Source organism: Polychytrium aggregatum, assembly GCF_025602895.1.
Source record: "Polychytrium aggregatum strain JEL109 chromosome Unknown BJ171scaffold_19, whole genome shotgun sequence".
Taxonomy (NCBI): domain Eukaryota; kingdom Fungi; phylum Chytridiomycota; class Chytridiomycetes; order Polychytriales; genus Polychytrium; species Polychytrium aggregatum.
In genome coordinates this window covers 121874-145765 of record NW_026516221.1, presented here as the reverse complement: position 1 = coordinate 145765, position 23892 = coordinate 121874, and the positions used below count along the sequence as shown (strand labels likewise).

Sequence of the window (23892 nt, the reverse complement as noted above, 5' to 3'; positions counted from 1 at the left end):
CATCGGGTAGATATTGACTCGGCAGCCCGGTATGGATTACAGAACAGCCGTCGATGATATTGCCGCTGCAGCTCCCTAGTAGAGCAGCTTTGATTGGCAAAATAAAGGGCAGAGTGGGCACCAGGGACTAGGGCGTGAGGGCATCCAGGGTTACTACAAACTTGGAGACTTGTTCCTCCAGATCCTCAATGATGCAGCCAACGATCCTCGAGAAGCAGTCGAGGACGATTGCATACTGGTGATGATGCACGGGCATCTGAGAAGCCGACAGATAGTACGAGGCACTGCGATTTCTGCGCGTCGAGTAGAAAATGCGCATATGATCGCCATAAGCGAGCTGCAGATCGTCATTGTTGTTGTTGTTGTTGTCGTCGTTGTCGTCGTCGTTGTCGCCGTCACCATCGTCGTGGCCTGCTTCTTCGGAGGGAACGAGCTCTTGCTGCGACGCTGCCAAATGCGCGGGGACAGCATCGCCATCACGCATCGTCTGGACTTGGCGCTGGCTCAAGCCGGTATCAGCACGGCCACTTGGTTGTTTGAGAGCGGTGGCTATGATGTCGTGGACTAAAGACCCATCTCGGTGTCAGTTGTGAATCGCATGTTGCTGGGCGAGCATCGCGTGCGCTGTCCTGAGGCGACTCGGATCTGGAATTCGGACTGGTTCTTACTGTTCGGATTGCCTCTGGCTGTGGTAATCCGGCTGACAAACTTTGAATACTCGACCACCTGGTGACCCGAAAGCGGGCGACCTTTGCTGCGAGTGTAAAGATGGCGGCAATGGCGTCAGTGCACGTGGGTGGGATGGCGGTATGAAATTGGATGGGAACAAGCCGGTCGAACGGCGACCTACTTGCTAAAGTTCCAGGACATGTATCCTGTATCTGAGCCGAACTTGTCGACCATGAACCGCAGCCACTCGTCGAGCGGCATGAGCCGCGCAGCAATATTGAGGTGTGATTCGGGAGGCTCTTTCCTGCGACGAATGATGCCGCCATTCAGTTCGGGTGTGTCCGCTGGATCGGGTGGGTTTCTTGGGCACTGCTCGGTCGTGACCATACGTACCTCGAAATGCCATCTAGACCATAGATCATCCGAACTGTGGCTACAATTGGGACGATCATGGTGATTTGGCTGTGTGCTTTGTAGTCCCGAGGCACCCGGAAATTATTGACGATGTTGTTGAACTGGTCGGCGATGGCGTATATCGCCACTGAAAGCAACAACCAACGCACGAACGTGGAATACAGTGAGTCTAATGAGGCCAATAGTCGAGATAATGGAAGCAACACCCCCCTTCCACCGCAATCCGTTGTCAGTTATACACTCGACATTGCGAGTGCTTGCTAAGCGAAGACTACATACATGGCAGCCGAGTCTCTTTCAGGATCCGAACCCATAGCAGCGGCCAGTTTGGACAGGGCAAGAGGACAAGGAAGTCGGAAATGTACATTTCGATGCACGTTTGAGCAAACTTGAGAAATCTGTCGGGGTACAGGGGCGGGATCTACTCCCGATTAGATTGCGAGGTGCATTTCTTCGCACCTTCAGGGCTCAAGAAGGCCCTCCGCCCGTACGATTCCGCGCTCTCTGGGATGCCAAGTCAGAAAATGGCTGCTGGTGGCTTACTGGGAATATGTCTATTCCAGCAATCGTCTTGAGCTCTACCGGCAGGTCGATCGACTTGAGTGAATATGGAATGACTTCGTTCGACGCCCATCTATCCAGATTCAGCATAACAAGTCAGAGTCTCGATTCATTGCCGATTCGGTTCATCGCTGGTCCAGCTCATCCGAAATAGAAACCATCGATGCAACGCTGCTACATGAGACTCTCGGGCCGGCGCTGGTCCCGCTCTGAATCGTGGCTCGGCCGCCTTCATCGACAAACCTCAGAAGATCCCCGACCATCACAGGTACGCGATGGATGAGACAGGCAACATAGCAGACGACCAGTGTGACATGGTAGTTGAGCTTGAACTTTATGGACGAATGGTGCCGCATCGAGCCAGGAAGCCGTGTCTGGTCCGATATTTCGGTGTTCTTGGCCCACATACTCGTGCTGTCTTGGGCGACCTTGCGCGATCTGTGAGCACGGCCCTTGAGACGATCGTCGAGATTGATGTTGCTTCGGGTGATATACAGCATCCAGAGCTCCAGGGCCGTACTCTAGAAATGCATTAGGTCAGCAGTTGGTCAGAAATCCCAGGTGGTGGCCGATGCTGCTGGTCGGTGCTGCTGGCCACCCCGAGATCCAGGACGTTCCCGAGCCCGTCGTCATCGGAGCCAAACCTTGGTCTCGATTCATCGAGCCCATTGGCAACCAAAGCGCGGGATGCATATCGCACTGACATATCACGGCGTCGGCATGGTACCTCGATCTCGCCGTGGTTTTGAAGCGAGAGGTGCTTGGTCAGAGCCTCGATTTGGGCCCGCAGAAGTAGCTGATAGAGCTCGGCCCGGATACTGTACGGAATCACATAGTGATCGAGTGCGTCGTAGTCTGGGTTCAGAAGGCAGAGTGTGCGGCGTGGCCAGTGGAGGATCAGCGTCCTGGTTGGATGCATCCAAGAGAGAATGCAAGCCGCAGCGATGGCCCACCAGAGGCTCGGTCTTCTTCAGAGTCGGGCGGGGGCGCTCGTTTGCGGGTCAGGCGGGTGCGGAGATGGCCGATATGGGCTTCGTCGTCCTCGACCTCTTCTCTGTAATGCTGCCGATAGTGCGAAGCACCAGGCGTGGTTGCGAGTGGAGAAACAGTAAGCGACCGCTGGAAGCTGCGGTGATCTACGAGGCAGCAGAAACCCGTACCTGGAGCTCGTGGCCGTTGATGCAGTTGTAGCCGCCCGAGTCGTTGCGGCGATACCGGACGGAGCGACAGACGGTGCACGGAGGAAACTTCATGCTTGATGGAGCAGGCTCGGAGACGGTGCCCGATTGCAGGCGACTGCAGGTAATTGCAGGCAGATGATTGCAGACGCCGGACCGACGATCGGATCCGAAGCCGCGATGATTGGCCGCGGGGCTCATGTCGACGACAATGGCCGGTTCTGTGTCTGCGATGGCCCACTGCAGGCAACGCCACAAAACCTTCTGCTCTGCGATGGTCAAACATCCCGACATCCAGCCGGCCAAGGCCGTCGTCGACCCTGTCTCCATCTCACCGACTCCGAAGCCACCGACCCGCCCACCAGGCATGTTGTGCTCGCACTCGCTATCGGCTCGCCGTCTGCGTTGCCGTCTCGGCCCGTGGCTCCCCGTCTGCGCTTCCCAGATGGCCTGGTCTCGGCTCCTGCACTGACTCGTCTCGGCTCTCCAAATGCACAGGCTAAATCCGATCCCTCCAATGCTGTCGCTGGCCTCTCTTGCGGTTGTTGTCCTTGCCTCCCGTCTCGCACTCGGCCAGCCGCCCGGCCCTGGCCCCGAGTGCCAGCTCGTCGGCACCACTGGGCCGTGCCGAGCCAGCATCGAGAGCTTCTACTTTGATCCCGAGCAGGGTTGCGTTTCGTATATCTGGGGTGGCTGCGGCAGCGAGCGAATCTTTGCGGTAAGCCTGGGGTCGATGCAGGCATCCAGAAGCGAGCGGGCCCTGTCGCACGACCTGATGTCCCTGCTCCATGCACTGAGCCGGATGCCTCGCCCTCGGTTCCCCCATGCATTGCCGTTGGCCGCACTCTCATCATCGCCGTTGCCACACTCTCATCATCCGCTCATTTGCATGCTGGGACTCGGAACTCTGCGCTTGCTGTTTGGTCTGCCGGACGAACCGAACCAGTCCAAACTGGACTGCCTGAAGAGCTGCGCGCCTGAGCTCATCAAGTGCAGCGACAACCCCTGCTCTGCCAACGAAAGCTGCAGTTACGATGAAACCCTGAACTGCTTCGTGTGGCCGGTATGACTCTGGCAGCTTCTTACTAGCAACTGTTGGTGCTGCTGCTTCTTGGTGGTGCTGTGGGCCGCTCTTTTGCTGTTGGCCTTCCATCTGGCTGCATGAATGCACCGGCTTTCGACACTCATCCGCCCGATCTGTCCCCATCAATGCAGTGCCCAAAATATTCATGCCATAAGAAAGCATGAGCCCCCTGCAGCTCCAGCCCCCGAGTGACCCCATACCTCCATCTCGCGTCGTGCCAAGCCATTCATTACCCCCCCCCTCCAACATCCCTCTGTCCAGACCCCTCTTTCCTGGGCGAGCTGTTTTGCGCTGAATTTTGGTTTGCGGATAGCGTTGCAGGGCGCTGTGCAAATACAGATCGCTCGCTATCCTGCTATGATATGCCGAGTCACATCGGTCTCGATGGGGCTGCACCGCACGTCCATGTCACGACAGCCTCGCCCTCGGATTGCGATGCCAAATGGGTGTGGGGTGCGGCCGTTGCTCTTTGGAGCAGAATGCAAATAACTTTATCGCATTAACCAGGCCGCCACGACATCCACCGGTGGCAGAGTTGCTGCTGGTGTGCATCTCGGAGATCGGTGTCGAAACAAGACCCCAATCGTTCAGGACCAGCCAACCACGACCCACATCCCAGCACCAACAACGCCGATGGGCTGCCCCCCATGGCATCCGCCAACGCCAGCAACTACCAGCCCTCGATCACAAACTCGTCCACTTCGGCAAAGTGCTGGATCCTTTCCTCTCTTTCCTTCCGGATCTGTGGTCATGAAATCCCGCGTGTCAGTGCTATGAGCTAGCATCCGTGAGTCCAGGGATTCCTTAGCACCAAAGTCAAATCCGCGAACACTCCATGTCGATATGCCGCAATGCCCAGTCAGGCCGACCGACTGACCGACGTCGATTAATGCACTCACCCGATCATCCAGGCTCGCGTCGGCCGATGGCTCGCCCTCGTTGCGTCGGCCGTAGGTCTTTGGCCTCTTTCTGGCTCGCCTGGGCCGATCTTCATCGTCGATCCCATCGGCATCATCGGCATCATCGGCATCATCGTCACCGTCGGAATCTGCGGCTATCGAGTCGGTATCCTGGAGCGAAGCCCGTCGCCTCCGCCGCCGCGGTTGTTGGGGCTGCTTTCGCTTGTTGTTGCGAATCGCTGGTTTGTGGGCCCCGCTCGGCTCAGCGGGCTTGCGGGGAGTCGGCAAAGACAGAGGCTCGAGATCCATGCTCTCTGAAATCTTTCCGACAGGAAGCAGCGGCGACGACAAATGGCTCGATCCCGGCGATACTTGGGACGCCGATGGCGAAGACAGGGCCGGTGCTGCCGGTGACGGACAGAGCTGTGGATCGTCGACGGGACGCTCTGCACAACCAGCAACACTGCCATCGACGGGCAAAGCACCGGTGGTCTCAACCGGAATGAGATCGGCGCTGCCGCCCTTTGTCGGAGAATCCAGAGTGACAGCTTGCTGGGCTGGTGATGCGGGTTCGTTTGCGGGTTCGTTTGCGGTTGCTCGTGCTTGAGTGCTACTGGGGGCTTTCAGGGCCGATCTCATCGGCCGCGAGCTCCTTGGGTTGTTCGGTGTCAATGTCGCTGGTTTTGGTTCGTCATGGTCTGGCGATCGCTTTCGGAACCGCACTGTTCGTCGTCGTGAGCGGCTTTCTGTTGGGCTTGATGGCGCGGCACAATCCTCCTCCGCCTGATCTTTCATCGGATCGGGCTTGGTATTGATGCCGATCTCCTCGGGCTCGGACCGGGAGTCGTCCACCAGTTTTCGCCACGAAGATGGCGGCCGTCTGGGTCGCACCCGATCGGAGGCCAAGTCGATGGCCAGCAGCGGCAGTGACGATTTGGCAGCGTGTCTTGGCGAGCGTTGCTTGGGCGACCGAGCACTGTTTGTGATGCGGTCGCTTTCGGTTGATGGAGCGGGGCTCTCTGAACCCAGTTGTCGACTGGCGATGCTTCTTCGGCCACCAGGACTTTGACGGGCGCTTGCGGGCCGCGCTGGAAGACCGATTTCGTCGTCGTCATCAAAGCCAAACTCGAATATGCCATCGGGATCATGCGAGACCGAGGGCCGTTGCTTGCCGCCCCCAAGCGGCGAGAGATTGGGGCTCTGGACAAACACGGCCGACAGCCGTCCATGCTGGGGAGTTGAGGTCGAGAGAGGGATGGTGCGGCTGGCCACGCTCGATTTTGGGCTCGCAGTGGCCAGGATCGGTGGGCCGGTCTTGGGATCGGCGCGGGTGTTTGAACTCTTGTCGATCAGCGTCCGAAGTGGACGAGAAATGGACGAGCGCTGCGATTTGGAGATCGGGGATGCTGCGGCGTCTGTGACTTTGCCTGCTGGCGTAAGCGAATTGCCGAGGGATTTTGATTGTTGGGGTGTCTCGGACGTCTTGGACATCTTGGATGGCTTGGACAGCTTCAAGGCTCCAGAGGTCTTGGACGGCTTGGATGCATTCAGTGCTGCCCCAGGCTTCAATGGCTTGGCAGCGGGCTCAAGCACCACCGGCATGGTGGCCGACAGGGGTCGAGACGACTTGCGCAAGGGCGGGAGATGCGCATCAACGTGGCCGAGATCGCTGGCCTGGGCGGCGTTCTCGTTGTTGCGGCGAGCCGAGCGGGTGCTGGCACGCAGCGCTCTATTTGACATGGCTGGCCTGCTTGGCAAAGCAAGTGCGGTGGTGGGTTTGATTGATGCAGGACGGACCAGGGCCGATCGTCGGGCGTGGGCGATGACGACGGCGCGAAGCAGACCGGCCGGATCGAACCGCCGCTGGCTGGCCGCCGAGTGGCTGGCGTCTGGTCTTGATTTCTGGTCATTCCGATCAATCCGGTCAATTTGGCCACTCTGATCAATCTGGCCACTCTGGTCTTGGTTTCTGATCGTGCTGGGCTGCTCATCAAGCATACCCGATCCAGACACGCCCGCCCCTGCCATGGACCTCGATCCAGATACCGCCAGAGCCGTCTTTGAGAACGGCGCCTGTCTGCTCTTTCTCGATGCCCCAGCCAACATGGACTTTGGCATCGACTACAACAGCTGGCAGATCGGCCCAAAGTTCAAGGGCGTCAAGCTCATTCCGCCAGGGCTTCATTTCATTTACTACAGGTGCGTCGCAGCTTGTCCGCCGCATTTCAGCATCGTGCGTCTGTCCTCGCCATTGACTCCTGCAACTGACGACATTGGGGGCTTATCAGCACTACAGGATCAGGAGGAACACAGCAACTGGGCAGGACCGGATTCTTCCATTTCTTCAAAGCTAAAGAGGTTTGCCATTGATCGCTTACAGACAGCCGCAGTGATGCGGATGGTATGGCGATGAGTTGCGATCTCCTCTGGCCGACACACTGGCAGAAATGGCTGTCGGCATATCAAATGACATAGAGATCTTCGATGCAACGCATTCATAGATCTTGGTGAGGCAGTGGAACCCCGAAATAGAAGACCTGTATCCCGAAGGCTCGATTGACCCTGAGCAAATCGAGCGGCTCAAGTTCAGTAAGAATCCCTACTGTCGCAGCAGCAGGCCATCGAGCTGTCTGTCGAGAGTGCTGAACCGCATGCCCTGCAGCTGCTCGGCGGCATGTCTTTAGTACCCACCTCAACTGACACTGCAGTCCCCAATGTCTGCAGATATCCGCGAGTTTGAGCCATTCCTGGGCGCCTACCCGCTTGTGCCGGTCGAGTCGATCGCTGGCGGTGTCAACACTTATCACAAGTGGCTCCGTCTAACCTCCTACATTGACGAAGATCTGGTGCGCAAGGTCGTTCCGCAAGGCGGCCGCATTTCGACCATGTCGAGTACTTCGAGGTTCTCCGATATCCCAGACGAGCGCCTGGAGCAAATCACCAAGCAGCGCCAGCAAGAAATGAGCGTCGATGTGTCTGGACAAGTCCCCTCGTCTTCAGCCAGCGCTGTCGGCAATACCGAAGGAGTGATCACGCCGCTCCCCACAAGCCAAGCATACAGCGATGTCGCCGAGGAGTTGCGGATACGCTTCACGCCCATCGATCTCAAGCGGTCATTCCGAGCTGGAGCGATGGGGGCTGAGGTGACAAAGTACAGCATGGACAAGTCGTATCTGCTCGAAACGCTATTGCCTCGTCGTCCGGAAGGTAAGCCGTCTGTTGTGCAATCCCTCGGTCAGTGGCCCGGCTCCGACAGCGGCAGCAGTCGCTGGGAGTGCAGTTGTGGCAGCTGTAGATGTAGTTTCTGAACTGAACACTGCCTCTGTGACGGCTTCAGGCTACAAGCAGATCCTGGGAGAGCTAGAATTGTCCTTCATCATCTTCCTGATCGGCCAGGTGTACGATGGATTCGAGCAGTGGAAGTGCCTGATCCAGCTGCTCACCCAGTGCGAGGAGGCGCTTTCGACTCACGGCAGCACGCTCATGGCCGAATTCGTTGGTGAGTGCCCCCTGCCCTGTTGCTGTCGATGCGTGAACCACGACCCCTGTCTGCGCCTGCCGCTCCTGCCCGAAATCACCGCCATTCTCACACACCCGACTCTTCTGTGCCGGTCTGTTGTGCGTATGCTCTCGTTGGTCGTTGTAGGTGTGCTGTATGCCCAGCTCGAGGAGTGCCCGCTCGACTTCTTCACCGACGCCATCACCAGCGACAACTTTATCCGAGTGGCTCTGCTGGCCTTTATGCGCATCATGCAAGAGAATGCCAGCATTGCCCCGACGATTCTCACCACAAGGACCGAGAAGCTGGCTGCGTTCGTGCAGCAGCGGTTTGGGTGGGATCTGAAGGGCGAGCTGTCGGTTTTGTTTAGCGACGAGAACGACGACGACGAGTACGCCCCTGTCGTTGTCGAGCTGTGACCGTCGGCTCAGGGCCAATACAGCATCCTGTCCCTTGTTCCTGCCCATGTTCATGTTCATGTGTCTGGCTGCGGACATGTCATGTGTTTGGTCGCGGACATGCCCCCTGGGTGTTTTCGTCCATCCGCCCGCGGATGTGCTCGTGAACAGCAGCATACATTCAAAGCCAGTCGGCGTGATCGGCGCCAGCGCCGGAAATCCGTGCGGGCGGATCAGCGGGCGGCGGGAAGATTTCGCTCGCTCCCGGACAGCGACCGAATTCTTCTTCGACTGCTCCACCCACAGACCCACTCTGGCGTGTCCGCCCGGTCTTGCATCCAGACTTCCCTCTCGCCGCCAGCCTGTACTGTCGATCGTGCTTGGACGCCGATCGCTCGGCCCTTTGCGCATCCCACCATGTCGTGGCCCCAGTCAAAGCTCCAAAAGCCGTCTCATGCTCCAGCCAAGGACCCCAGCCGTCCAGGCTTGGACCTCAACGACCACGCTGTGCCGCTCCCAAAACACCTGCAGCCCCGCAAGTCCCATATCTTTACCGTCGCCCCGGCTGCCGAGCACTTTCGCGGAAGTGCCGGCAGGTCGATCTCTGTGCAGGGCCATCGGAGCCTGGATACGGCAGCTCGTAAGTATGCGGCCATACCGACATCAAGGCGGAAGGCGTATTTGCATTATCATGAAAGGCCCACTAGATCCGGCGATTTCTGCATGGGCGATCACGGCCATGTATCTCTGACCTGCTGCCGAACGCCCTTTTTTTCGGACAGCATTGCCCCTCCCCAACGGAGAGCACGATGCTCCGTGGTTGGCATCGCTGAGCCGCGTGGGTCCCAAAGTCCATGCCCTCTCGAAGGTTTGTCGATCCTGCCAACTCACCGATACGGCTGCACGATATTGCCCTGAACTCATCGACTTATCTGTCTTTCGCTATCCTACTGCCGATCCCTGCGACTCAGAGCCGCACAACCGAAACGTGGCTGCCCGCCCTCGCCCACACCCGGCCTCTGACGATCCAGCAGCCGCCACCACAACCACAGCCGCAACCGCAAAAGTCTTTACCATCGCAGGTGGCCACGGAACGAGCAGACCAGGCTGTATCGGCCCCCGCCCCACACTCAACCTTAGCTCCAAATCCAGCCCCGGTTCCGGCTCCGGTGAAAATCGCTGACTCTCGATGCACATCGCCATTTGGGCCAGACCAACCCTCGTTGCCGGCGCAGCTGAACTTTGAGACCGAGCTGAAACTGGCCTCGATTCTGGTCGATGGCCACTGCTCGCAAAGCGACCAGGACCTGCTGAACCGATACTTTTCTCACACATCCGGTCCTCGGCCGCTGGCACCATTGCCGGACGCCAAACGCATCATTCACGCCTCTGTTCAATACGCCATGCGGGCACAAGCACAGGCGGACACGGCGTCCTCTGAAGATGAAAGTAGCGAAAGCGAGGTCTGCGAGGGGCGAAGAGACGATGTTGGTGGTAACGAGCACAACGTTGCGGACGAGCAGCAGCTCGAGGGGTTTGTGGCAACTGAGACCGACAGCTCCAATAGCGACCAAACTCCCTCACTCTATTGCATCACCGCCGACAAGGATCAAGCAACCGATTCATCGCAGTCACAGAACGAGGTCGAGGCCACAGTCTCGCCCGTGGAGCACAATCACCCAGCCCAGGAAGCATCCAGGAAACAGCAGTCGGTGGCCCGGCTCGTTGACCACATCGAGAAGGAGAGTGGAACGAAGATTCGCACACACTCGCCCCAACCACCAGGCTATCCCAGAAACGTCCCTGTACCTACCGCTCCTCAGGGATCGCCTATTGATGGCAAGCAGCCTCCAGAGACGTGTCTCCATGACCCGCCTCAGCGCCCGGCGGGCCCCAGCGAGCTGTTGTTGCGAATATCGGAGCACGTCCCCCTGTGCTTCTACACCAATGTTTTCAAAGAAATCCAGGCGATCGGGTTTCACGTCCTCAACATGCAGAGGTGGGTTCCATGCTGGACATGTCTTGTTGTCTGTCCGACGCCAGTCAAATGTGGCTCTGTGGCTTCTGTGGCCGTTGATGTGGCTCACCCGGAACTCTGTGCCGTTTAGGGATAAGCGGCATCTTGCAGTGACACTGCGACGTTGTGAAGGAGTCTGTTCTGTCTTTGAGCAACCCCGCCGCTTGAGCGAGCATTTGCACAAGCTCCTCATCAATCTGTGCCATGTCCACTTTAAGAACACGGCCGTGATGCTTGAGCCGATAACTGAGGCTCTGGCCAGCGATCTCTTCCAAGCTTCGTCTGTGCAGTTGGAAGTCGGCGAGACTCATGTTCGCGACGAAAATACGGAATACCGAATACCGAGACGGTGAGCTTTCGGAACTTTGATTGCTATGGCAATCGCGTGGCCCCAACAGCCAGGTGACCGGATTGAGCTGCATCGCCGATTGCAACCTGCCGCGATATCGCTGATGGCATTCGTCTGCTGTTTCAGGAACATCGTCATCGAGCGACAGCTCAACTGCCCACACCCGCTATCGAGAGAGACCCAGTCTCAGACATTTGTCATAGCAGCTCGGTTTCGATTGGCTGTCGATTTGCTGAGAAAGCTGTTTCCGGTCAAGGAATCGCCGCTCCTTACAACGCAGCATCCTACCAAACCATCTGACCGATTCCCTGTCGTGGGAACGAGGCTATTGGGAATCAAGATGGTTCGGGCACTTGATCGGCATCTGGCTGCCACACTCACACCGTTTGCCACCGGGACTTGGGACAGCGTGGCAAGTCTGGAGGCGCTGATGGATCCCGGGAACCTCGAGCCGCCAGAGCAATCGTCCTGGATTGTCCTTGCCCTGCATCGCGCAGATGGATATGCGTTTGCGGAGAGGATTGCCAACGAGCTACTGCCAAAACCCCTGAACAAGCCCCCAAACAACTGCGAGCAATATCATGATCGTGTCAGCCGGCTACGACAGCAGCTCTCGGTGGTGTTTTCACAGAACCCAGAAGCGGCCTTTGCGCACGTCAATGCGTTCTTCCACGACCGCGATCTGCGCATAGAATGCTTGGGATCTGCAGACATTTATACCCCAAGGCTGGCTGCGCTCGGCTGGCTTGCATATGCGACAACGCCTCCGCTCCTGATCAGCTCGTTTGTGATAGTGCCGCAATCACTGGTAAGTTCACGTCCGTCAACCTGCACCCAAACGAATCACGCAGAGTCCTGACCGCATTGTGTCTGCTCCCCCCCCCAGGCCGGCTGCATTGGCTCGATTCTCGCCAGGACCGCGGCTTGTGGGCTTGTTGTATCGACCCTGACGACGGTCCATGTTCAACAAGATACAGCATCGAGGCTACGCAAGATTGCTGCAAAGTATCGTAGCGATTGCCCAACAAACGGTACCCTGCATTTTGCACAGGAGCCCGCCGCTGGAATGTCTGTCGTGCTGGGGGTGGTGCATTCGGATGCAGTCAGGCTGTTGCTCGACTGCCTATGTGGAGGTAAGGTTTTTGTTATGGACATGCAGTGGGATTGCTAGTCCGATCTGGTGGGCTGTTGTTGACCTTATGATATATGGCCATCTCCAGAAACGTCTACAAGCTTTTGCGGGGTGTATTTGCCATGGACATATGAGCTTGCCAGTCTCCAACTCAAGATCCTGTTTCCAGAGGGGATGGACATTGAGTTGTCTGCATGCTCCCAGGTACGACGGTCGAGCGAGGGAGTCCAAGTCTCGGCCATCTGCTGATGTGCTGATGTGCTGATGTGCCGACACTGTGATGCTCTTGTTGTCCAGGACCCCTTTACGCTGCGGCAGATTATTGCCCCTTCCGTTCAACTCGGCATTGCCGCTGTACCAACGAATGAACTGACAGCCCCCGCAGCGATCGAGCGAGGAGCGCACGGATCCGACCGTCGGATATGTGTCGTGGTGGCATGCGAGTTCCCGATGATGGCAGACAACTACAGTCTGTGGGGGAAAACGTTGGAAGAGCTGTGTGGCAACGCCCCGTCGATTAGCAAACCGCATCGGCACACCCGCTCAGCCGACCGCAGCCGACCGATGAATATGGCCAAGCTCAAGCTGACCAAGCTGAGTCAATCTGTCGTGGAGCGGCTCGCCGATGTTGTCGACAAGCAGGTGCTTGACTGGGTAAGATCCAGTCTGCGTGGAGAGATGGTTTCGCGCCTCGATCTAGTCGGATGAGGAACTTTGATCAAGGGGCGCACATGTTGGCGGATGAACCGCAACCGCCCGTATTTGGCAGTTTGCGAGCGCTGTCGACGTTGGACTGGCGCTAATACTCTCCATCTCAGCTCAAAGCCGGCCCCTGCATGGTGGCTGTCGTTGAAGGATCAAGGACGGCGACGGAGAGTATTGATGAGCTCCTCCGCGGGTAAGCACAGCAACATATTTCTGTATGGTCCGAGCGTGCAACTGTGGATACTGATCCATGCATATGGCTCTTCAACAGACTCGGTGCCCTGTCCAAAGCGGTTATCTGTCTGGCGGACGAAATTGCGTCCGAACTTGATCCCCTTCTGCAATGATTGTCTGCAGTGCTCGAGCCTGGCTGGCTCGGGGGAGTGCTGAGGTGGCTGTATATTCTTTTGGTTTGGGCTTCAGAGGGGGCCAACACGCAACCGGCGAAACTTGGGCAGTGCTTCGGTCTGGAGGTCCATCGTGCTCTACGCAATCTTCCTGGACGAGTGCGTGCGGTCTCCACTTATGCCTGTGGTCGTCACCTCTGCGTGTGGTCATCGCTGCAATTCGGGGCCGAGATGCATCGACGACAACCTCGGACGCAGACCACAGCCATCCCGGCCAGCGGATTCATGCCGCGTCACGCTTCCGTTGGAATGCACATGAAACAAACACCATGGCCAGCCAGCCCGTGGCTGCAGGGCTCTCTGCTGCCCGCTCCTATGCTTGAAATCCGTCGGGGGGCGACTCCGTTGTCTCTGACTGCATCGCTCCCCATCGCCCCGCAGCGCAACAACAATGCCCGGAAACTTTTTCTCCTTCGAAGACCAGATTGTGTTCTATGGCCAATGTAGGTTGCGCCCGCCATGGCTCCGTGCCTGTGCTGATATTCTCGGTCGTTTGGGCGTGAGCGATCCGGAGCATTCGTCGGGGATATGCCAGCACCTATCGGCAGCCTGAGACCGGCAGCGTGCGCATCTGCTCTTTTCACTGAGCCAGCGTTCCCATCGCCTCCTATAGATCACCGGGACTCGGTGTAAGCATGCCTGATCGTCTGGAAGGACATACAGACCCCGCGAAACATGATTGCCCCCTCCCGACGTGCAACCTGCCCCGGACCATGCAGCACCAGTGTCCACTCGCATCCGGCTAACACGGCCTCTTCATCGATCTTCCCTCTCGTGAAGGAATAAGGCCATCCACTTTGTCTTTGTTCCTGTGATCCTGTGGAGCGTCTTGGTTCTGGTGAGAGTCGCTGATGACAATGCCCTCTTTCCGCGCGACTCTCGACCCTCACTCATCCGAGAGGCAGAAATTGCGGACATGTTTTTGCGAGGGGCTCGACCGAGCTGGTATATGGCGACACCAGTGTCCGTGGGTCAAGCCGGACAAGTATCGAGCCCCAGAAAGCCACTGACACATTCCTATATGTCCCCCCAGCTCCACAATACCCCTGCCGCTGCCGAGTGGGCTTACAGCTACTATATTCCGCTCAACATTGCGAGCCTCACGACCCTGGTCTACACGGGCTTCTATATCCTCATCGAGCCTCTGACTGGCGTGAGTCTTTTGTGTGGGTCCGGCTCTATTTGGCGCCATGCCGGCAACTCTTCGATCCCAGCCTCATCAGCAACGTCCTCCCCGCTCACACTTAAACTTGATGTTCCATACGACAGATCCTGTATGCGCCATTTCTCATTCTCGGCTACCATACTGCTCACCTGTTCGCTAGCCTTGTGGACAACTCGACCGCTCTGGCGGTGCTCTCCATCGTCGTGAGCTTTGCCATCCAAATCGGTAAGCGGCACCTCTGCAAATCCACACAACCTGCCACTTGGCCCAGCAGGCGCTGTTCCTGCGTGCCTGTTTGCTGGATCCACACGGCATCGTCTCATATCTGCTCTCTGGTACCATAGCTGGCCACGAATACGCCGAGAAGCGACGTCCCGCGTTTTTCGACAATCTGTCTCAAGGTAAAGCTTCGGAAATATGGCAGGATTCTGTTTCGGTATCTCGCAGCACCATCTTGCCTGTCTGGTTCCTCGTCGGAGATGGTTTACGTCCGCGACGGTGACCGTCGCCGCTGCATCTTCTCGATTCTGGATCGGATCGGCCAGCTCATCTCCCGCCTACTGCGGACAGCGTTCCTGTTTGCCCCTTTCTTTGTGTTCTTTGAGATCCTCACTCTCTTTGGATACAAGAAGGCCCTGTGCGAGAAGCTTGACAAGAAGATCGACATTGCAATCCTCAAGTGGAAGGCCGAGCAACATCGCGCCGACTAAGGATGCCAAGGCGTCAGCCAGCCAGCCAGCCAGCCAGCCAGCCAGCCAGGTCCAGGTGGCGGCTCATATCATTCGTATTGTGGTTTGTTGCCCAAGTTCAAGTTCAGTTCGGCCGCTCGGTAATGGGTTAAGGATCTCATATCGACTTTTGTCATGCCTCTGTCGAAGAACAATCACCAGCGTTTCCACAATATATCTGTTCAAAATGCGACAAATGATCGAGCCCCAGTCACCAGCATGTGCAGGTTTTGTGCCAATGGAGCAGCGCAAAGCGGAAGGGCGGCTCCAATGCATGGCTGCAGTAGAGGATTCCAATCTTGGGCCGTCGGTTGAATGGTCAGAGGTGCCAAGCAAAGGAGCGAGCTGTCGCTAGATCTTCTTGTCGCCGACCATCTTCATGATGCCCTGGGGGAGGCAGGCCGACACACGTTCATGAGTGCATGGCTATCAGCGACATACTTCGGGGGAGCAAAGTGTCCGCACGGCGCAGAATCTCTCCAGACGGCCTTGCTGAATGCCTGCACTTACGGTGTGGTCTTGCGACGGTCCCTTGTTTTTATGGCCCGTGATCCTCTTCAATTCCGAGCTCATGTAGTAGGGTCGCTCCGGGGTGCCGTCATTGCGCTCGGCGTCCTCCAGGAAGCACATGAAGATGGTGGTGATGCCTGTGCTGTAGACCGACAGGAACAGCAGCGCCACGACAAGAGCCTCGACACCGATAAAGATGACGGGGGTCAGCAGAAAGTTCACATGGATGTTGGCCGACTGCCAGCTCAGCACCACGTAGGCCAGGAACCCGGTCCCAACCGAGACGGCCGCGGCGCTGAGGAAGAGAACAAACTCTGTCACGAAGCCAATCGCTGCGGTCCGGAGGGCGTTTCGGATCAGCAGTCCCATAGCGCTGCCCGCGGCCTTGCAGAAGGAGTCGCCCCAGACGGCAATGTGGATGTAGGCGCGCTTGTTGATGAACTGGAGGATCTTTTGAATGGTCAGCAGGACGCACTGCAAGCAGGCCAGGATGTAGTTCGCCGCCTGGTTGTGGGCAGTCTTGGCGGTCTTTTGGAGGTAGAAGGTAAGGCAGCGGAGAATTTGCACCAAGGCGATGAGCAACGAGCCGATGGCAATGCTGCCCATGTGGTAGCGCAGCGTCCGGTAAATCGACTTGAGCAGCGGGATGCTTGTGAGGGTCTTCTTGTCGAGGGTCCAATAGTATGTGGCAAAAGCGCCGGCCAGGGAGAGGATCTGGAAGCCCGCCATGAACGACCATGTCCAGAAGAACCCAAACAGGTGAAACCACTCGAGATAGGTAGTCATCTGCGGATTCTGCAGGTTGAGTCCAAACTGGGTAATGACAACCACCGAGGTTGGCGACGCCAAGTAGAGCATGACGATGATGAAGTAGGCGAGTAGCACCAGCCAGACGACCCACATAACCAGCGGATAGAAGACTGGTGCGAGCGGCGCAGAGAATCAGCAGTCTGCGGCATCCAACCTGTGTAGCTTCTCAAATCCAGTGTCTCCGCTGAAACAACACCAGCTCCTGAGAACCCCTGCAGCCGGTTGGCTCGCTGGCAGCATCCACTTACCGATCATGGGCATGCGCTGGATTGCATGCGATGTCTCTTTGATGATTCCCACGGCTATATCGATGCGCTTCCACAGGGCCAGCGTAACCAGCAGCAAGATGCCGGCAATGACGGCAACGACGATAAAGGCCGCCTCTGATCCCTTGACCTCCCAGTCCAGGATCTGAAGCTGATTGGCGGGCGACAGGCTGTTGTAGCTGGTGAGGCGACCTTGCCAGTAAAAGTACAGCCAGATGGCGCCGCCAATGAAGATGGCGTTGGCAACAAAGATTGAGATCCATACAAAGATCCCGGCGAGCCATCGCATCAACCAGACCCACAAAAACGCCACCAAAACAGACACGACGACGCCGCCGACGAGCCACGGCCAGGAGTTGACAATGTCGCTCATCACCTGGCTCAGCGTATCCTTGCCGTTGGCCAAGAGGCTGCTCATGCTGATGGTCGTCCCGGAGACGGTTACGTTCGGCAGGTTGAGTTGGGAGATGGCCGAGGCATTCACCGCAAAGTTGGGCAGACAGCGGCCCAAGACTGGGCCGCCCGAGTACAAGAACGCAGCGCAGCTTTGGTTCAGGTAGGCGTCGATGATGTGGTTTTCGTCCTGGGGCTGCGGATATCCGTATCGGCAGATGACGGTGCTCGGGGTGGATGCCCAGAAGGCCTGCGACGACGATGGGCACTGGCTCACGCACACGGCCGGGTAGCTGAAGGGGTCGAAGGGATTGAGAAAGTACGCGTAGGGCTTGGTGGTGAAGTCCGTCAGGTTGGAATGGAGCACGGTGTTGTTGACGCCGCACTGCTGGCCCAGATAGTCCGTGGGAATCCTATCGCCAGGGGTTTCGGAGAATGGGAGCAAAGATCAGCAGCGTGGCATGGTTGTGATGTCTGATGCTTTGAATACAACTGGGCACGCAAACAACTGGATGGCGCGGGGGGAAACAGGCTCCCCGGCACGCTCGAGGTGGGGTGGAGCTTGGTGGGCGAGGAGGGGGTGAGGTGAGGTGAGGTGGCACCTCTAGAGGCAGCTTAGAACTCAAGCAGCACTATGCCTTGCAATCATCCGAGCCCCATACGCGAAAATAGGAGCCCCGTTTATCCCATGGCGATAAGCATGCGCATGCGAGCACGGAAGGCCAACAACGGGCCGAGACTCCGAGATGCATACAACGCGAGCGCAAAGGTCAAGCAACGGTAGCAGCACCAGCAGCAGCAGCAGCAGCAGTGCCGGCACGGCCTTGCCACCGGTAGACTCACAGCAGTCTCCTTGGGTCCCCGGTTTCAAAGCCAATGCTGGCAACAAACAGCATCGCCGCCCAGAATATCAGGTAGAGCAGCAGAAACAGAACGTCGCGACATTTGCGGTTTTCGATGGGGCCATAGTGGCTGCCGTATTCCGGCGCTTTGCTCGAGTCCTTTGGCATGCTGTTTGTGGAAAGTGGCTGGTGCTCGCAGGCGTCGGAACCGGTTGAGTTGAAATGAGTGAGGGAGCGAGCGGGACAAGAGACAGCCAAAGAAGCCGGACAGTACAAAGGCGAGCAGGCGAGCAGACCCCAGCCATGTCGTCGGAGCGGGGCTGCTCTCATGCCCTTTGGATCGTTGCCCCGTTGCGACCGCGGCGCATGATTCTCTCATGGCGGGCCAGGTTGGAATGGGGATGGGCGGGATGTGTGTCTCCTCAAAGTTGAAAGGCCTCGAATCGGGCCAGCTTCCGGATCACGGCCATGCATGTGCACAGACAATAGCATGAATTCCGAGGATGCTGTACTGAGAAGGTGGCCAAGCCTCTACAGTCAATCCAGAAAGAAACGGGACAGGTCTCGGTGGGCGGGCCGTGTAATTATTTCCCGCCATGGTTGGCAATCTCTCTGTGGTGCATCCACTCGACTCTCTGGACAGCTCCATGGTGTATCGGTATCAGGGTACTCGGCCTTCTCAGGTCACTTGGGTTCCCGGCACTGTGAGCACACCTGGGAGGTGTTGAAATCGTTCACCGAGCACACCTTGACGTCTCTGGTGGTGGATGAATTGTTCAAAGTATTGGCGAACCTGAGTCTCCATGGGCTGGATATATATCGCTTCCCCTGTTTCCACGAGGCATTCCCAAAGGCAATCACAATATCGGTCTCCCTTGGTGCTTGGTCAGTGACTCGCCTGCACATCCTGCTGACGACCACTTGGCGCCTCCTGTGGCCCATTCGTGGGTCGTTGCACTGGTCTCGGAGTGCCAGCGGCGAATGGTGCTCTTGGACACACTAAATATGGAGGCGACGTTTCTCAGGCTATGAATGAGGGCATAATCCCGCATCACAGAATGGCCATAGCCAGCAGACGTTGGTCTTGGATGACTAAAATTGATCAATACTCAAAATCCGGGGTGTCCCGTTTTTTATTGGAACGCCACTAGTACTCCTCCTCGACCATCTCTCTGGAATCGTGGATCTTGCGCGCCTTGCGTCCAGTCTGTGGTTGGGAATGGGATCAGCGCAGCGGCGTTAGTTTTCGTTGGAGGAGAGGTCGGGAAGCCGTAGCAGGTGCCAACAGTGGTGCGGATATGTGGAATCGCATTGAGCCTCTGCTTTTAATACATACCGCCTTCTTCTGGATCCACCCGAACCCAAGTGCAAGCCAGAGTTGAGTCGAGAACAACGGCGTTCGGCGTGAGAAACGGGGGGTAACAGTGCTGCTGCAGTGCATCGCTCGAGTGGGCAATATGCGGACGCACACAGGGGGCGACTCTGCAACCGAGTGTGCGAAGCTTACCGGCTTTTCCTCGGTGTTTTGCGATGATGTGATCCTCTGCAGGGCCTCGGACATGTAGTACGGCCGCGTGGGCGATCCATCGTTGCGCTCCGAATCCTCCAGGAAGCACATGAAGATGGCGTTGATGCCAGCAGAATAGACCGACATGAAAACCAGCGAGATGATAAAGGCCTCGATGGCAATGAAGATAACGGGCACCAGCGGAATCTGCAGGTTCAGGTAGCTGCCCTTCCACCCGAGAAGAATGTACGAAATAAAGCCGGTCAAGCCCGTGATCACGACGGTGCTCAGGAGCATGATGAACTCGGACACAAACGTGACGGCCACGACTCGGAGGGCGTTGCGGATGATCAATCCACAGGCCGAAGAGCATGCGCTGCAAAAGGATGTGCCGCGGACGGCAATGTGGATGTATGCGTTCTTGCTGATGAACTGCAGGATCCTCTTGACCAGAGCCAGGCAGCATCCGATGCAGGCAAAGATGTACTGGAGCACCTTGTTCTGTGTGGCCTTGGCCTGCTTGCCGAGATACGCAAACAGGATCCGGAGGATCTGGACGAGAGCGATGAGCATCGATCCCAGAGCAATACTGCCGAGGTGGTAGCGGAAGGCCCGATAGATGGAGCCCAGCAGCTTGCGCGGAGGGGTGTGCGACTTGTCGAGGGTCCAGTAGTATGCCGCAAATGCGCCGGCGATCGTCAGTGTCTGGAAGCCCGAGATAAAGTACCATCCCCAGAGGAAGCCAAAGAGATGAAACCACTCCAGGTACGTGGTCATGTTTGAGCTGCTGAGGGTGAAGCCCAGACCGGTGATGGAGACGGCGCCGCTGGGCGAGGCCAGATACAGCATGATGATGATGCCGTATGCCAGCAGGATCAGGGAGCACAGCCACATGACGAATGGATAGAGCACTGACTCCCCCCCCCACAAACAGGCGTGGAGCAGCGTTAATGGATGTGTGCTTCCGCCTTGCTGTGGTGCTCGCGGGAGCAGATGTCACAGACCTCCCCGGCTGCAGAGAGTAAGTGCTGGACAGCGCACTTACAGATAAATGGCATGGTTGCGACGGCATGGGAAGTCTCCTTGATGACTTCGATCGCGATGCGGATTCGCTTGATCAGGACCAGAGTGACCAGGAGCAGGATGACGGCAAGAACGGCGACGACGATGAAGGCTGCCATGGTGCCGTAGACCTCGTACTTTAGAATGTCGGTCTGATACTGGGTGCTAAGGCTGTTGTAGCTGTCGCGGGTCTGGGTCCAGAAAAAGTAGAGCCAGATGGCGCCGCCGATAAAGACCACGTTGGTGGCGATGATGATGAGCCAGGTAAAGACGCCCGCAAACCAGCGCAGCAGCAGCAGCCAGATAAAGGCAATGATGAGTGCGGCGACGGCTCCGCCGATCAGCCACAGGTATGCCACCTGGAGATCACTGACGGCCTGGGTGAGAAAGGTCTGGCCATCGCTGAGGAGCGAGTTGATGCTGACGGTGGTGTTGCCGGTCGTGACGCTGAGGGACCCGAGGGATGACAGCGCACTGGCAGGAATGGGTTGCGTGGGCACGCATCGGTTGAGCACGGCCTCAGATGCATACACAAACGGAGCACAGTCTCCAGACAGAATCGCCGAGGAGAGCGTGGCCGACGTGACGGTGTACTTGCAGTAAGTTGTTCCCGTTGTTGGAGTCGACGAGGCATAGACGACCATGGTGGTCGGGCATGAGCTGATGCAGATCTGGGCGCTCGTGGTGAGGTCGATGGGATTGAGAAAGTACGAGTATGGCTTGAGCGACATGTCAAGCAGAGAGGAGTTGACGGCGGTGTTGTTGGTGCCACAGGTGTTTCCGAGATAGTCGGTTGGGTATCTGTGAAGCAGCGAGGGGGGAGGATCGAGCGGGACATGGTGGAGTGTTGGAGCAAGGCGGCGTGGGAATGCAACGGGAACACGGTGAGTAGCTGCGCGAGAAGAATCAGAGGACCATGGCATGCGAAAGGATGATGCGGGGGAGAGGTAACGCCAGAGACGAGCATGGACCAGCTTGAGAACAAAAGTGTGACATTGAGCGAGATATGGGACATTGAGCATGCCGACAGCCGCGCGATTGAAGGTCGTTGGGATGGAGGGATGCAGTGAGAGCGCGAATCCATCGACACAATGCGGGATTGCGACGAGTCGAGTAGCTTACAGGAGCTTGCTGGGATTGCCGGTCTTGATGGCAATAAAGGCCACGTAGAACATGGCCGCCCAGAAGACGAGGAACAGGACAAGAAAGGGAATGTCGGTGCATCGCCGGTTGCCGATGGGACCGACCTCGTCGCCGTACTCGGGCTTCTCGAGGGGACTGACTTTTTTACCCATGGATGGAGCCAAGAAGAAGAAAAGAAAAAATGACTGCTGGAGATGGTCGCGGAAAGGACACGTAACCTCCGAGCGAGATGTGGGAATGTCAGACCGAGTTCGAGCCAGGGCTACAACGAAGCCGCAACGGCATCACGTCATATATAGTTCTGCGACCGGGTCTGTGCTCGGCATGGTGCGATACCGCCGGCCCCTCTCGGGAAATATTCAGCGATTGGACCAGCCCGGACATGGTCGATATGCGTGATTGCTTGGCCCGGCCAGTGGGCCAAACAATCATGTCTCTGGCGGGCGAGCAATCAGACCGATTATCGACTTGGTATCCATGTGCGCAACTGCTTGATTCAGCAGCAGCCCATGCTGATTGGCGGCAGAGGACGAGTAGTCAGCCCGGACTACTTGGAACGGGACACCTTCACACACGGATGAGTTGTGGGGAGTCGAGCATGGCCTGCCTTGACTGTTGTGGTGGACTCTGTCGATGAGATATCGACCGCAGAAACTGGAGCTATGGACAGGCTGACTCCATGAATCTGGCTCGCACAGAGAAATGATTTGACCCACTTGATCGGGCGTGTGATATGATCCGACTACGCCGTGTTTGTCCGAATGAGACGATGTGTCTCATTTTTTCTTCATCACGCTGTACGGCGTGTTGAGCGCAAGGACCAGCATCGCATCACTATTGCAGATCGATGCGTTATTGTGCCATTATGCCATTGCGGCATGGTGCCATTGCACATCACACACAGCCATCTCATGGAGGTGACTGGGAATGGAGCGAGTGAGTCTGTTTTGAGCAACCGAGTCCGTATTGAAAGTCCACACCCAGAGTACATTCGGCTTCAAAAAAACGCTCGCCGAGTCAGCATGCAGAATGGCAGAGCACAAAAGACAGGATCTGGGATGCAGATGAAACAGGTGGACACCACACAGACGATGTGCGTTGATTTCGATCAGGCTCGGGCTGCTGCAAGAGCCCCGTGGGTCTGCCCTCGAAACCCTAGGCTATTCCTGCGCCAGCCATGACTTGACAACAGACACCACCTTGGGAGTCGATTTGGCTCGGTCCTGATACAGGGCTGCCAGGCGTTCCTTGGCAAGCTGGTTGAGCGCGCGGATCTTGGGCTCGGGCGACTTGTTCGAGGCCAGGATCTGATCGCTGGCTAGGCGGATGCCATAGAGGGCACGTACGGTGTCTCGGCACAGCTCCAGGGCCGCACAGTAGTACTTGAGCGAGACGTCGTATCGCTGCAGGGTGTAGAGCACATCGGCATATCGCAGATGGAACATGATGTTGTCGGGGCGGAGAACGATCAGCTCCTCGTAGCAAAACCCGGCCTGCTGGAACATGCCCTCGACGGTGTAGAGCGCCGCCAGCTCGACCCAGGCCTCGACGTCGGCCGAGAAGGTGTCGAGGTACTGAATCAGGCTCTTGATGGCGTTTTGGTTCTGATTCTGAGCCTTGGCCAGGGCAGCGATACGCTTGTGTGCGGCGACATAGGTCTCGTCGGCCTCCAGGATGGCCTCGTAGGTCTTGAGGGCCTGCTCAAAGTTGCCGGTAGACTCGTAGATGTAGGCAGAGAGCTTTTGCGCGCGAATGGAGGTCTTTGGGTCGAATTTCCTGAAGATGATGTCTCGGTGGGTCTCGGCAAGGGCCAGATTGCCCGAATCGAGGGCGGCGATGCAGATCTGCTCGTGCAGGTTGAGCCGCTCGGCCTCGGAGAGGCCCGAGCCGGACTTGAGCAGGGCCTGGGCCGAGGCCAAGACTTCAAGCGGGTCGTATGTGGCGATGGCTTGGTCGGGGATCGAGGGCAGCAGGCTGATGTCGGCGACGGAGCTGCGCTGGAATGCGAGGGCCTGGAGGGTGTCTCGAGCAGCCATGGCGACGGGAGGGTTGACAAAGAGGAAAAGACGAGAGCTTGATCAGGATGGGCTGCGAGTCCCAGCGTCGATGCGGATGGAGATGCAGATGGAGATGGAGATGGATCGCGGGCCGGCG

At 57.5% G+C, this 23892-nt stretch overlaps 9 protein-coding genes across 9 annotated transcripts; 4 read left to right on the top strand and 5 right to left on the bottom strand.

Annotated features, from left to right (window-relative positions):
- Positions 1-127: 127 nt before the first annotated feature.
- On the bottom strand, positions 128-2897 carry BJ171DRAFT_581925 (uncharacterized protein; the record flags this gene model as incomplete). The annotated part of the gene is made up of 10 exons (XM_053114131.1): positions 128-564; positions 669-754; positions 851-973; positions 1063-1210; positions 1363-1504; positions 1627-1717; positions 1888-2165; positions 2372-2499; positions 2598-2706; positions 2805-2897. 10 exons carry the CDS (start codon positions 2895-2897, stop codon positions 128-130), a joined length of 1635 nt encoding a protein of 544 aa, XP_052966426.1.
- Positions 2898-3141: 244 nt separating this feature from the next.
- On the top strand, positions 3142-4307 carry BJ171DRAFT_505534 (uncharacterized protein). Its single transcript, XM_053111036.1, has 4 exons — positions 3142-3187; positions 3321-3540; positions 3769-3885; positions 4038-4307. Exons 2-4 carry the CDS (start codon positions 3340-3342, stop codon positions 4068-4070), a joined length of 351 nt encoding a protein of 116 aa, XP_052966425.1. The 5' UTR covers positions 3142-3187; positions 3321-3339; the 3' UTR covers positions 4071-4307.
- A 46-nt stretch (positions 4308-4353) lies between these two features.
- BJ171DRAFT_599162 (uncharacterized protein) lies at positions 4354-6596 on the bottom strand. The gene is made up of 2 exons (XM_053114904.1): positions 4806-6596; positions 4354-4648 (listed from the first exon to the last, which is right to left on the bottom strand). The coding sequence occupies exons 1-2, from the start codon at positions 6543-6545 to the stop codon at positions 4577-4579; spliced, it is 1812 nt and encodes a 603-aa protein (XP_052966424.1). The 5' UTR covers positions 6546-6596; the 3' UTR covers positions 4354-4576.
- A 149-nt stretch (positions 6597-6745) lies between these two features.
- BJ171DRAFT_505531 (A1 cistron-splicing factor) lies at positions 6746-8766 on the top strand. The gene is made up of 6 exons (XM_053111035.1): positions 6746-7004; positions 7094-7163; positions 7307-7394; positions 7530-8012; positions 8143-8304; positions 8452-8766. The coding sequence occupies exons 1-6, from the start codon at positions 6832-6834 to the stop codon at positions 8721-8723; spliced, it is 1248 nt and encodes a 415-aa protein (XP_052966423.1). The 5' UTR covers positions 6746-6831; the 3' UTR covers positions 8724-8766.
- Positions 8767-8859: 93 nt separating this feature from the next.
- On the top strand, positions 8860-13366 carry BJ171DRAFT_505529 (uncharacterized protein). Its single transcript, XM_053111034.1, has 10 exons — positions 8860-9342; positions 9485-9570; positions 9674-10701; positions 10811-11068; positions 11195-11876; positions 11955-12201; positions 12289-12404; positions 12498-12854; positions 13019-13098; positions 13177-13366. Exons 1-10 carry the CDS (start codon positions 9120-9122, stop codon positions 13250-13252), a joined length of 3153 nt encoding a protein of 1050 aa, XP_052966422.1. The 5' UTR covers positions 8860-9119; the 3' UTR covers positions 13253-13366.
- Positions 13367-13544: 178 nt separating this feature from the next.
- BJ171DRAFT_105292 (uncharacterized protein) lies at positions 13545-15284 on the top strand. Its single transcript, XM_053105398.1, has 7 exons — positions 13545-13755; positions 13926-13941; positions 14093-14150; positions 14346-14465; positions 14582-14702; positions 14822-14878; positions 15048-15284. The coding sequence occupies exons 1-7, from the start codon at positions 13704-13706 to the stop codon at positions 15185-15187; spliced, it is 564 nt and encodes a 187-aa protein (XP_052966421.1). The 5' UTR covers positions 13545-13703; the 3' UTR covers positions 15188-15284.
- A 272-nt stretch (positions 15285-15556) lies between these two features.
- On the bottom strand, positions 15557-18194 carry BJ171DRAFT_581920 (plasma-membrane choline transporter-domain-containing protein; the record flags this gene model as incomplete). Its single annotated transcript, XM_053114130.1, has 4 exons — positions 15557-15592; positions 15716-16635; positions 16774-17597; positions 18028-18194. The coding sequence occupies 4 exons, from the start codon at positions 18192-18194 to the stop codon at positions 15557-15559; spliced, it is 1947 nt and encodes a 648-aa protein (XP_052966420.1).
- A 979-nt stretch (positions 18195-19173) lies between these two features.
- Positions 19174-21890, bottom strand: BJ171DRAFT_619463 (plasma-membrane choline transporter-domain-containing protein; the record flags this gene model as incomplete). The annotated part of the gene is made up of 5 exons (XM_053115400.1): positions 19174-19233; positions 19363-19371; positions 19534-20444; positions 20579-21396; positions 21718-21890. 5 exons carry the CDS (start codon positions 21888-21890, stop codon positions 19174-19176), a joined length of 1971 nt encoding a protein of 656 aa, XP_052966419.1.
- A 586-nt stretch (positions 21891-22476) lies between these two features.
- BJ171DRAFT_505526 (uncharacterized protein) lies at positions 22477-23892 on the bottom strand. The gene is given in 2 exon segments (XM_053111033.1): positions 22477-22566; positions 22578-23892. The coding sequence occupies 1 exon segment, from the start codon at positions 23772-23774 to the stop codon at positions 22899-22901; it is 876 nt and encodes a 291-aa protein (XP_052966418.1). The 5' UTR covers positions 23775-23892; the 3' UTR covers positions 22477-22566; positions 22578-22898.